This window comes from Plectropomus leopardus, chromosome 20 (genome assembly GCF_008729295.1).
Source record: "Plectropomus leopardus isolate mb chromosome 20, YSFRI_Pleo_2.0, whole genome shotgun sequence".
Lineage (NCBI taxonomy): Eukaryota > Metazoa > Chordata > Actinopteri > Perciformes > Serranidae > Plectropomus > Plectropomus leopardus.
The window spans coordinates 4,763,163-4,776,518 of record NC_056482.1 but is presented as its reverse complement, the minus strand read 5'-3'; the positions used below and the strand labels follow the sequence as shown (position 1 = coordinate 4,776,518).

The 13,356-nt window shown below is 40.5% G+C and overlaps 1 protein-coding gene across 1 annotated transcript in view; it reads left to right on the top strand.

The window, feature by feature from the left end:
• erbin (erbb2 interacting protein) overlaps positions 1–11,354 on the top strand; it is a 71,705-nt gene extending 60,351 nt beyond the window's left edge. The window contains exons 18-26 of the mRNA XM_042509843.1: positions 340–522; positions 626–743; positions 837–1,008; positions 1,086–2,613; positions 6,981–7,034; positions 7,119–7,286; positions 8,408–8,500; positions 8,704–8,778; positions 9,861–11,354. Coding sequence (XP_042365777.1) covers positions 340–522; positions 626–743; positions 837–1,008; positions 1,086–2,613; positions 6,981–7,034; positions 7,119–7,286; positions 8,408–8,500; positions 8,704–8,778; positions 9,861–9,968 — 2,499 coding nt within the window. The 3' untranslated portion in view covers positions 9,969–11,354. The remainder of the gene's footprint in view (positions 1–339; positions 523–625; positions 744–836; positions 1,009–1,085; positions 2,614–6,980; positions 7,035–7,118; positions 7,287–8,407; positions 8,501–8,703; positions 8,779–9,860) is intronic.
• Positions 11,355–13,356: the final 2,002 nt, after the last annotated feature.

Below are 13,356 nucleotides of genomic sequence, written 5' to 3'. Positions count from 1 at the left end.
TTTTGGAGCATTATTTAGCCCCATACCAGACATGCTAGCGTTACATAACTCACACCTGATACCACATATTTAATGATAGCAAATTAAGCGCACCACAGCCTCTTAAATACAGTAATGTTGACTAGTATCCCCAGTTCGCTCTGGCACAAATCTCTTGGGATTAACTAACTGCATTTGGGGGCTGTGGTGGATTCGGGGGAGACTTTTATTTTTCATTTTATTGTATGCACACAGAAAACAATAAAACAGTTGATCAATGAAAATGAACTGCATTTTTAACATACAAGTGCAGGGACTTTTTTTAATAAACAACTGATCATCCATACTGTCTTTGTGCAGGTGATCGAAGCTCCCTGTCCTAATGGCATGCCATCAGACGTGGAGGCCCAATTATCTACCAACGCATTCACCCAAAACTCCTCTGCGACGGAATCGAAAGACACTTCAGAGTCTTACAGTTCCCAGACAGTCGCAGTCAAATCTTCAGCGGGCTCCATGATGAACCACGAGGACACACTGGAGGTACTCTCAGTTCTTTAGTTAGAATTTGACAAACAAGAAATGCAACGACCACATCATGAACGGTAAAATGCAGCTTTAAGAAAACTGTTGTTATTTTCGTCAGGATTCTGATGAGCTGTCTGATGAAGAGGAGGAGATGAAAATTGCGGAGATGAGACCCCCTCTTATCGAGATCTCCATCAACCAGCCTAAAGTAGTGACTCTGAGTAAGGATAAAAAAGGTAAAGATTTTGAAAGTGAGCGAAATATGTTAATTAAAGTGACAGTGTCTAAATTCAGTACAATAACTGATATTTCTGATTCTAAATTAACAGACGATGCAGACTCTTTGCTGGATGACACTGTGGCCAACAGCAACCAGAACAACAGTAACTGTTCGTCGCCGTCACGCATGTCTGACTCAGTGTCTCTGACCACAGACAGCAGTCAGGACAACTCTCTGTGCACCCCCGAGAGGGAGGCGAAGATGCCCTTCCTACCAAAAAGGTTAGTACCATTCTATAAAGTAAAGTCTTAATCCTCTTATCACAAAATCTAATGCACCTCCCGATTCTTTGTTTTAGGCAAGAGGATGAGAATATGAACCAGCCGAAAGACACCACCCCTCTCCTCCATAACGGTAACGGCTCTGAGACGTCCCTTCAGGCGCTTTTGAAAACCCAGCAGACCCCACCAGAGAAAATGGGGGACTACGACCTGTCCATGGAAGCCAGGCTGGCTTTCATCGAGAAGGGAATTAACAACGGCATGGGAGAAACTTACACCAAGTGGGACCAGATCAATATGAACGTGTCCAAGTTGCAGACCGACAACATGGTCCAGCTGGACGAGGTGGACAAAACCAAGAATGGCTCAGTAACCCCGCAGGACTTAGACAGCAAGCAGGGTTTTGGCAACAACAACATGGAGCATTTTCTGAATGGAAACCAGCAGGTCAGTGACTGCATCAATAGCGTGGGCAACAAAAGCCAAGCAATGAGAGTAGAGACATCTGCTGTGCATGTGGCCTCGACAGGCGTGACAGCCAGCAGTGACATGTCTCTGTCTCGCAGCACAGAGGAACTGTCTCCGGATAAAAGGTGCCATCCCCCGCAGGTGATGAAGTCTCACAGTGTCAGCAACATAGAAACGGGGGGGATGAAGCTATACTCTTTTGACGGGGATGATGACTCCTACGACACAGCAGGGATGACGAGGATGGCCGGAGCCGGCCCGGGGCCAGGAGCTCAGGGCCAGAGCATAGTCAGGAGCAAATCTGCCAGTCAGTTACTGAATGATCAGAGTCTCCAGATCTACCCCGGCTCCTCTGCATCCTCCTCAGACCTGCTCTCCTCCTCTAAGCCTCCTGCCAGCACTGGAAGGTATCCCGTGTCCTCCAGCATGGCCATGGGCATCCCCCCTCCTCAATACAACATACAGTACACAAGCAGTGCCATGCCGAAAGACGGCCTCTGGGCCCAGAGGACGCCCATGCCTCCAGAGCACCAAGGCTACCTCCCCCCTCCTCCACACTCGCTAGCCAACACCAACTATTCCAACCGTAATCAAGCACCTCCTTACCCTCTGCAGCCCCAGCAGAGGGGGCCTCCCATGGCTCCCAAACCTTCTGGGGACATGTGGGCTAAAGAGAGACTTCATTCTACAGGAGGCCAGGCAAGGAGCAGCTCTCTGCAGAGGCAAAGCAGCACCGCCTCCACAGCCTCCATGGGTGACCCGAGGCGCATACAGGTGCCTGAAGGGGAGTACATGACATACAGGGACATTCACACCCTCGCCAGGGGGCCGCTGGCAATGAGCCAGGCCATGCAGAGGCCCCTCTCAGCTCGCACTTACAGCATCGACGTACCTGGAGGTTCCAGGCCTCTCGGTGCCAGGCCGCAGCCCCACGAGCTCCCAGAGAGGACCATGTCTGTCAGCGATTTTAACTACCAGCAAAGCAGCCCCAGCAAGAGGCCCAACACCAGGGTGAAGTCTGAGCACTCGCTGCTGGACGGGCCGGGACAGGTGTCAGGAGGAGTGGGAGCTGGAAGGGTGCCAGCTGACTGGAGAGACCAGGTGATGCGGCACATCGAGGCCAAGAAAATGGAAAAGGTAAAACCGGAATTTGATGAAATGGAGAATTACAAAAAGAATCACAATTGTTTGGTCCTTTGTCTCATTATAACAGTCGTAATTATTTTGAGACCTCAGCAACATCATGTGAATATGAAGAAACTACCTGTAAAGCTTTTCTTTAGCCCTCTTTTAAAGGGTTGATTCACCCAATACAAAAAGACGTTTTGCCCAGGCTGTGAAGTATCTGTCTCTGAGATTGCTGTCACCACTTTTGATACAATATAGGTGAAATGAATTTTGCTTGTGGAGCTCACAGCATTGAAAAACACACATGTATAAAACAATAACAGAGACAATAGGCCTCATACAAAAACAGTTTTGTATTCTTTATTTTCTCTTTCTTTTTGTTACAAGGTGGGCTTGTGTGGTTAATCCACATCAGATTCAGCAAGCACCTTTAGCTTTAAATAACTGTATAAATGGCTCACTAGCATGTGAACACATGATGAAAGCCACCTCTGAATAAATGAGCACAGGCATTCATGAGAACTGTAAATTAGCATAATTAAGGCCCCAGTAATACCATATACGGCCATGTGTCCTGCCCCATATATCTGTATGTGTTCGTACATGAAAATGGCATCCGTCAAAATATGTGCTGCCCCATTAGTGCAACTGCTGTGCAGTTAGTTACAACATGATAGATATTGCAGCGTATTACAAATAAATACAAATTTAGAATTTTATTATATGTCAACATTATGTTTTAATTCATCGTTAGGAAGTGTAATTTTTACAGGATTTTCAAACTTAAAAATGCTTCAGAATAATGTTGTACACCATCCATTAGTAAAAAAAAATTTGCCTTGGATAAGAGCATATTAATTACACATAACTCCTAAAGCAGGTCCTGACCACTCATAAATGATGTTCGTGCCTAAGAGAAAATTCAGAATTAGAGAAAACTGGTGAATGCAGCAGGTTCTCCTTATCACTCATGCCACAGAAGAACAAATTTGTTCGTATGGGTAGATGTTGCATGAGGCCTCATGTCTCAGCTCATGTGAATAATGCACAAGCACACAGTCAGCAGTTTTCAGGGCTGTCCTAGGAGAGATGTTGCTGCTGATTTTTTTAAATGTAGCTGTTTCAGTGTTGTGAGCAACAAAATTCCTTTCACCTCCATTGTAAATGAGTAGAGATGTGTTTTGATAGGATTTCGTGTCATATGCATTATCATAAATTATTGCATTGATGACAGCAAAACCACTTCAGAATAAATAAATCTACTTCAGAATCTGCTTTTTGAATAAGCATCTTTTCAAATCCCTTATAAAATCTTTTTAGTATGTTAGGTTGAAGTGGAATGAGGACATCTCAAGCTGATTTTTAGCCATTTGTTTTACTTTATTGCAAATTTCTGTAGTGTCAGAAACAGCAGAAGAGATAATCGGAGACAGATTGTGAATGTACAATTTGGGGGGATTTGGTTTCCACAGAGCTTAACAATATGGGTATTTTACCAACTTGGAACCAAATCAATCCAAAGTGGAACCAGCTATTAGAGCCCATACCTGTTTTGAGGTGTCCGAAAACTTAGAAGCCAAACCTGTATGCCTTACTATGATGTATATTTGGGTGAATTGACTCTTTAATATGGAGTTGGATGTTTACAAAAGCCTCTAACCCTGCAAAGTATCTCTGTTTCACTGCATGTTTGTCTGTATATGCCGTAAACCTTTCTGTTGTGTCTTTCTATGTCGTCACTCATTTGGTGGATTGCATGGCCGCGGCTGACATGTCGGTTGGTGCTGCTTGTTCCCCTGTCGTCCCTCTGTTCAGAATGCGCTGTCTCGCTCCTATAATTCCAATAACGCTCCGCTGAGCTGGTCTCACTACGGCAGCTGTAGAGATATGCATGCCAGCCAAGGGTCTCTGGTGTTTAGTGCCAGGGACGGACAGCCCTATGGAGCTCTGGGCTTCTGTGTGAGTACTGTCAACTTGAAGTTAGCTCCTGCAGCTTGGACATACTGAGCCAGGGCTTCCAGTTGCTGCTAGTTTCACATCCTTTAGAAGATAAGATGTCTGTTTCCTTCTCTCCCAGATGTTGAGAAGTGATCACTGACCCCCAGAATCTTTCACTTGTGCTTTTCATAGACAAGTGAAACTACAATGTCTCTCCTATTGTCTGATTTCACACGATCACAGACCCTCTCTAGTACATGTGATGTCTTTATGGATGAATAATGGCTGAAATCTAGTATGCTGTGTAGCTCCTCCTAGTATAACTCTGTGTTTAAAAGGGGACTTACTTTTTCTGTACCATCATCCAACTGATTAATTTTCGTTACTATCTCTATGATAAAGTCAGCTATAGACCAACTGGAATCTGAATGAGTAGATCAAGGCCACCACTGAGCTTTAGCTACTTTAGAAATTAAAGAAATGCTTCACCCCCAAATGACAATCTGTTTATCAATTATTCACTCTGAGTAATTTTGAATTTGTGAAGAAAACTTTCTTTTTCTCGCATGCCTCCACGGTGAACAAAGAATCCAAAAACAGAGAAAATAGGGGTCCAAGTTTAACAACAACAAAATTATGTCAAATCATTCACTAACAAACACTCATGCAACTCTTGTAGTATAACCTCATTTATCCAGCAGCATGTTCATTACTTCCTTAACAGACAGTCCTTTCCAAACTTGAAGCAAAACTTATTTATGCTCTCCAAAGCCAGACTTTATTTTACAAAAAAAGTAATTTTACCTCCTTGCTGAACACTAGAGCTGCTGTCTCAATCAGTTAGTTTATGTTATTGTGTCAATCTACTAAATCTCAACTAACCCTTTAAAACACAAAGTCAAACAAAAACAGAAACACAGTAACTGATTGAAGCATTGGTAGATCATCAGATCCTATTGTCAGCGAGGTAAAATTAATGTTTTCGTGTATTCTGGTTTTAAAGAGAACATAGTTAAGTTTTACTTTCAGTTCAGTTCCCTATCAGAAAGCCCTGTCTGTTTGGGAAGTACTGAGTATGTGAGTGGATAAATAGATCATACTGCAGGAGTTTTTGTGCCTCTTTCAATATAATTTTGCTGTTTTTAAATGTGCACCCTTAAGACTTCATTTCATCCAGAATTTTCTCAATTTTTGGATTCTTCATTCACCAGAGGCCTGTCAGAAAAACAGTTTTCTTCACAATTTCAACATAACACAGGCTGAGTAATTGATCCACCAATAGTTGTTTAGAGGGGTGGAGTATTCCTTTAATTAAAAGCTATTACTAGGGCGACCTCTAGCTCACTGGGCGCACCTCAGGCTTCTGCAGCGGCACAGGTTCGAGTCCAGCTTGTGGCCCTTTGCTGCGAGTCGTAACCCCCCCTCTATCCTACCTTTCCTGTCTCTTTTAAGCTGTCCTACAAATAAAGAGAAAACAACCCCCCAAAAAAAATAAAAAAAAAAAATTAATCTATAAGCAGTGTGTGGCATAAATAACTTTGCTACATCTCATTCATTCATCTTGTTATCGTTCAAAGGGAAGCTTTTATTTCTAGTGACACATTTACACACATCTGTATTTTCTCTGAATCTAGCTTACAACAAAAGTGACGCTCTAAACTGAGGAGTAACAGATTTGTTAGAAGAAATTGAGCTTTTTCAGGCCATTTTTTTCATGAAGAGAGCCTCCTTGAAGTCCAAGTTAATATTCAAATATGTAACATCTTGTATGGTACAAAACACCCCCTTTTAAACCTGCCAGGTGCTTTAAAACACCATAATCATCATCCCGGTGTGCGTTTCCTGTGATTGTAATGCATCTACGCAATCGTGCCTTTCTTCTCCTTTTTAACTGCACTGAACTTTGAATCCTTATTTTGCTCATTCATCATCTTCACTCCAACTTTCGATCACTTCAGAATCACTTCATGTGCTCTCACTTTGTGTGTGGGGATGAAAAGTGTGTTTGCCAAAGGTAAGTGGTTGTGTGTGAAGTGTGTGTGTGTCTAAGTGATTTAGAAAGTTGGTATTAGAATCTGTAGAGGTGACAGAAAAGGCTTTTAGTACTATCAAAAGATGTCTAAGAGTGTTGTGTAACCCCTTCCCCGCTTAACATTTAAGATTCACTTCATCTCCAGCGAGCTAATACTCCAAATTAGGTGCCGCTGAGTGTCTGAAAAGAAACTAAGCACAGTTTAATGTCAGTTTTTCATCAGATGTGACCCTTTTCACCTCCTTCTAAAACAACACATCACTGCGTAATGTCATTACCAGACATGAAAAATGATCATGTCAGTATCTAGTCGACTGTCTTGTCTATTATCCCTCGCTGTAAATGAGTTTCAGTGGAGTGAGGTTTTGGGCAAAAAGTTAATAATCATCACTGTCTTCCCTTTAAGGATGATGCGTTTCCCCAAGGGCAGCAGGGCTACACCATGGATCCCCACAGAAAAGTAGGTCTAATACAGACAGACTTTTGTGGTTGTCAAATATAAACATGTAAAAGCAAGAATAACACTTGTGTTTTTGTTTCCCAGGTGCCTTTGATGAACGGTCAGATGGGCCCTTCTGTTCGTCCTCAGGTGAGCCAGACGTCCATGGCCCGCCATCCTTCCAGAGAGCAGCTCATCGATTACCTGATGCTCAAAGTCTCCCATCAGCCCCAGGGGCCCCCGCGCATCCCACACGACACGCTGCAGCAAGAGGTGAAGGGTGATCTTTGTGTGAAAATACTAAAGTATTTACTGCAGTGTTAAATAATAATTATATATTGAGGCTTGGCTAAAGTTTGACATTTTGGGGGAGGCGCCTCTTCTCCTGATTTCTGAGTGTTGGATGAGAAGATCGCTCCCATATCTGTCCCATAAATACAAAGCTACAGCCAGGAGATTCTTATGTTGCTTAGCTTAAAGAATGGAAACATGGAGAAAGAAAAGTAACAAGATTTAGCCTACCATGTTTCCTTTAGAGATACTGGCAGGTGGATTTTGTTAACTGTGGACAAAGCCAGGCTAGTTTTGTTTTTTTCCCTGCTTCCGGTCTTAATGCGACGCTAAGCTTAGCGGATATTAAGAGCAGTATTATTCTCATCATCTAACTTAGAAAATATGCTTATTCATTTCCTTGCTAATAGAGTCAACTGTTATGCTTTAACATGGTTCCTGCAGCTCCTTAAAAAGTCCAAAAAGGCATTAAATAAGGCCGTAACTGGTATTAAGTTGACTTCAATTAATCTGTCAAAAATCTTAAAAATGCTCAGAAATTTTTTCTGTTTTTTTGTTTGTTTGTTTTGGTTAAAGAATTTAATGAATTCCATTCTCTTAAATTCGTCAAAAATCGTCCAGAAAATTGGCCAGAAATGCCAGATGTTTACCACTTCTGTTGGTAAACTAAATAGATCCCTTTATGATAATATAATATGGTCATTGTCTTTCATGTATTCCACTATAAAAAGAGTCTTGTTTTTGTTACAGTACAGTTGGGCAAAATAAAATTGACCTTGTTCAGTTTTGGTTATTAGAAAATCGGTCTTAAACGTGATTCCAAGTGGTATTAAAAAAAGTCTTAAATATAACTTGCCTTCAGCTGTAGGAACCCTATTCAAGGAAATCTGAAGGCTTTGAATCGTAGGCCGTAAGAATCTGATGTTCTTGTTCATTCAACAGAATTTATTCCACGTAGGCCTACAGGCTACAAAGACAGCACCCACTTAAAAATGAATACCTGCTCCTTAATCTACTGCCATGGCTTTTTAAGACTAATGTTGGTAATTAAAAGTGAAAGAATATGAATAAGTGGCGAACAAAAGTATGTGTGTGTGTTTCAGATTCGTGTGAAAGTAGAGAAGAATCCAGAGCTGGGTTTCAGTATATCAGGAGGAGTGGGAGGTCGGGGAAATCCCTTTCGTCCAGATGACAATGTAAGTTTATATGGTACCATACACCAAAAAAAAAAAGATAAATTAAATTTAAAGAAAAAAACTCTTATATTCCTTTAATTTTTTTATTGTTTGCACAGAAATTGAACAATTATCCCCCACACCCACGAAAGGAAAACAGTACAGTTCAGCAGCTTTTGATGTGTATAAGTAATACAATAATATTTTCCATGTCTTGATTTCAGGGTATATTTGTGACAAGGGTCCAACCTGAGGGGCCGGCGTCCATGATTCTTCAGCCCGGAGATAAAATTATCCAGGTATTCTGCTGTCTGTACAAAATATCACACAACTGTCTTTAAAGGTTTTTTTTATTAGTCATTTGCGGGTTGTCTGTACATACATCTCATTCTCGTGAATGCCATATCACAGAAATGCTATGAAGGAATTCTTTACATTTGACACAAATGTCAACTTGGACTCAACAATGAGCAGATCACATTTTGGTGGTCAAAGGTCAGGGTCATGTTGACTTTGCCTTTTGTATTCTTGTTGTTATTGGGGTTTTTTTAAAATTTGGCACAAACGTCCATTCATAGTCAAGAAAGACCTGATTAGATGTTGATGGTCAAAGGCCAACGTTTTCTGCGATCTTGTGTCCATCTTATTCTCGTGAATGCCACAACTCAACAACACAGCTCAACACGTTGAGAGAATTTCGTCAAATTTGGCAAAAACTTCGACTTTATGTCAAACTTGAACTTATTAGAATTTGTTGGTCAAGTTCACCGTCACCTTGCATGCATCTCGTGAACGTGATATCTTAAAAACACCTTAAGGGAAGTCAGCTTTGTCACAAGCATCAACTTGGAGTCAAAAGCTGTTGGATGGATTGCCATGATATCTGATGCAGACATTCTTGATCTTTGTCACCTTTCTTTCTAGCCATTTTTATGCATCCGCTCAGGGAATAGCCGTAGCTGGACACATTATGTTTTTGCGTTGCCAGGCTGTCCTATCTTAAGAACGCCTCAAGGAATTTCTTCAGCTTTGGTACTAACATCCACTTGGAATCAACAATGAACTGGTTAGATTTTGGCGGTCAAGGTCACTGCAACCTCGTCCGTCGCATTCTCATGAATCCAGTATCTCATGAGCAACTTGATGGAATTTCTCCAAAATTTGTCACAAACGTCCATTTGGACTCAATGAGACATTTGGCTCGATACTGAATTGGTGACACTAATCTTGGGTGCCCACCTTGAAACTGTGCTGATTTTATAGATTTTCTGTACTGCCAGGTAATGTAAACTCTTAGTGCAACTTGCTTCGAGGAGACATACAACCACTAATCATTAATTCAAGTTCTTCACAATAACCAAAATTCTGTCTTTTCTCACAGGCAAATGGATACAGCTTTGTGAATATCGATCATGGGAATGCAGTGTCCCTCCTGAAGACGTTTCCAAACACTGTGGATTTGACTATCATAAGAGAAACGCAAGCATAGACTCAACTGAAACTGACCTCTAATGCGTTTGGGAGTTGGGGGAGGGTGGGGGGACACGAGAGGAGAGCCGAACACAGAAATTGACGTTGACTCTCATATTTTTCTACACAGAGGAGACTGACCTGTTGATACCTGTTGGGACTATTTATAGTAGAGATCTTCATAGCCTTGAATAAACGGGGAGAACCACTGAATGTAGTGGATCAAAGCGTGACGGCAGCAAACCTCTGCAAGTACGAGTCCTCAAAAGGCCATCACTGTGGTATATATATTTTTATACAAAAGAAGCTGAAGATATGACCTGCTCTGATGCAAATAATTACTGTGGTCTCTGTACAGATCATCTTTTTTTTTCAAATCCTTTGTCACATATTAGGTTTTATTTCAGCAGATTGACATGAATCGACCACTTACGGGACGGAGCTCCCTCTCTTCAGTCATCCAATTTGCCTTTTTTCTTTTAAAAAATTTTTTTATTCAAGATGTTGAAACCATTTTCTGGTCTGCCATGCGATCTTTTGACGGAGGACAATGTTACGTGCTTTTCATGTGGAGACGAATGTAGATCAAGGAGGTGTTTGTTTTTGATTTTTGGAGAGAGTTTTTTTCTCTCTTCTTGCGAGATCGAAGAGTCGAATTGAGGAGATCATCCACCCCTGCTTCCATAAAACCTGTGAACACCCTCCAGTGTACACACGCTTCTGTCCTCAGCTCCGATTTCCTCACAGCAACTACTCTGCATATCACCCAATCACACCACTACCTGCGCTGTGCGGAGACAATATCAACAGCTTCTCACATGTTGAAGAAATGCAGTGTACATGTGGACATTCATTGGCATGGAAAAATGGGAAGGAAATTGAGATATTGGGGGATAATGTTTGCTCTGCCTTAAATCTGTTTTGCCAGTCAGAAGCTTTTGTTGGAAGCCAGAGTTCGACATATTGGGAGATACGCTCTTTCACTTTCAGGCGGAGTTTGAGATTTGAAGATTGAAGCAGTGGAAACTGTCAATCATCTCCACTTTTCATATCTTTTTTTCCCCACCTAGAAAGCAAATTATTCCCAAAATATCAGAACTCCTCCTTTAAGCGGAGATAGATATGGCGGTTATGCTAGTTAACCAAAGTAAGTTTGGAAATTGTGGACAGGAGGCAAAAGCAGGAGACAACTTAAGAAAGAGATTTGAATAGGAACAGGTCAACGTTTCACTCATGAATTTTATTTTTAAAGGGTAACTTGTGTATCTTTCAACCTGGACCCCATTTTCCCATGTATTTGTTTCCTTAAGATACTAATGGGAATGATTTTTGAAACTGGTCCACTATTTAGGAAGAGTGCTGCAGCTGCCAGCAGTGAAAAAGATTCAGATGTTCACACCATAAATTAATGTCATCATAAATTAGTGTTGTTTTTTTTTTTTGCCTTTGACAGGCTCATATTGTTATCCCAAGTGTCTGACAGCACTGTGTAAAGGATCCATACAGATAAAAACCTTCTTTTTTTTAAGAGTAAGACCCTTCTTTTAACCAGAAACAGCCCCGAAACTGCTATAATCGAACACACCAAACTCTTACTCATACAAATATGCAGTAATTTTACCATCATAAAATACACTAAACGCCATCTTGTTTCGTCTCTCCACAGTTTGAACAATCACCAACTCTGTTTTGGTTTAAATATTTACACTTAGACACTTAGAACCTGTCAGGGGCAAAAACAAGGCCTATTAGTGACATAAACTAAGGGTCCACAAATTGCCCAAATGGTTACATTGCAGCCTGTTTTAATGGCTGCAGAGCTCTTTTTAAATTTTGGACCAATTTTAAATGTTGTTCCGATAATAAACTGAGACACAAAAACATGGGAAAATAGGGTCCAGTTTGAAAAGTATTGAAGTTACCCTTTAAGGGCTTCATCTTTCAGGCAGCCAGCGGTGAGATGAGTGCTTGTTCTGCAGGGGTTTCAGCATCTATCTGTTTTACTTTTTACATGGGAGAAGACCACAGTTTGCCTTTTGTGTCTTTAAAAATGTTTTATCATACTTTTTACTCATCACTTTGGAGCAGTTCCTGTTTTTTTTTGTGTGTTTTCTTTGCTGTACAGAGAGTAGAGTTGGGAGAGACAAGTTGTCAAGTGCCATAGACCTTGAACTGTTTGAACAGGGGAGGACCTTTGACCCCACAACCCGAGCAATATTCACATATTCACAACCTTCTGTTTGCAGCATAACGGCTTCAAAGCAATATTTTAAAGCCTTTATTTTCATTCAGACAAACAACATCAGATAATGTTTTTTTTTTTAAACACAATCTTTTAGTCACTGATGATTTTACATGATTTTTATATTGTCAAAAGAATCATTTTTTGTAATGAGATAGCACAGGAAATATATACAGCAGTGCTTCAACAAAAAAAAATCTCTGCATTGTGTAAAAGTGAATGTTTGTGTCACTTTGCCCGAGAGCTTTTTACCGTTTTGTTGCTTCGATTAACTCCTGATGTTCATTTGTGCAAAAAATAATCAACTTACAAAAACAGTCAAAGCTGCATCTCAGAACATTCCTCATGTTTGTCAAAGAACTGTGTCCGAAGGGAAAAAAATGTGATTTTTTTAAAGGCAACGTCGCGTCACTTCTAATTCTCTCTGCACCTTTATATTCATTCACTGATAAATATCTCTTCAGTGAGACGTGTTTCCGAAAGATGGAAATGATAAAATTCACTAAGTAATGTCCCAGTAAATTCCAACTATTCATTCGTGACCACTGAATTGTTTGTACGATATATAATAGAATTTTATCCTGCAGTGTTTCAGCAAATGGCATTCCCTCCACTTGTTTACAGTAGATCGTGTCATTTATTCGTCCAGTATGTAGTTAAGATTGACCCATATTTTATGCTTGTGGCACTATCCAACCAAAATAATAACACTGTGGTAATTAAAATTAGATATCCCTTTTAATAATAATAGTCGTACTAAATCAAGGTAGCTGTTTTAAGTGAAGCTGCGCCCTTTAAATTTTAAACGGAATCTAAAATTGGTGCATTTTTTTCAAAAGAAATTGACATTCAAATTTTTATTTTCCCAAATTTCTCACAGAACGTAGTATTTGACACAGATGATTTGTTGTTTATATTATTTGTTCTAATTTTGTTGGCGATTTCTTTTTTAAGAGTAGGGAATTTTTTCTGCAGTAATGGTCACTTTATATTCATGGCAAAAAAAATAACGTACAGTCTGACATCATAGACAATCTAGGGAGATAAAACACACATTTTCTTCACTCATGTCCGTTTCTTATGCTCCCATATTATTTATTTAGCAGTCTTCTGTGGTTTTTAGACCTTACTAATCAAATTGTAAATACTCTTTAAAAACAAAAAC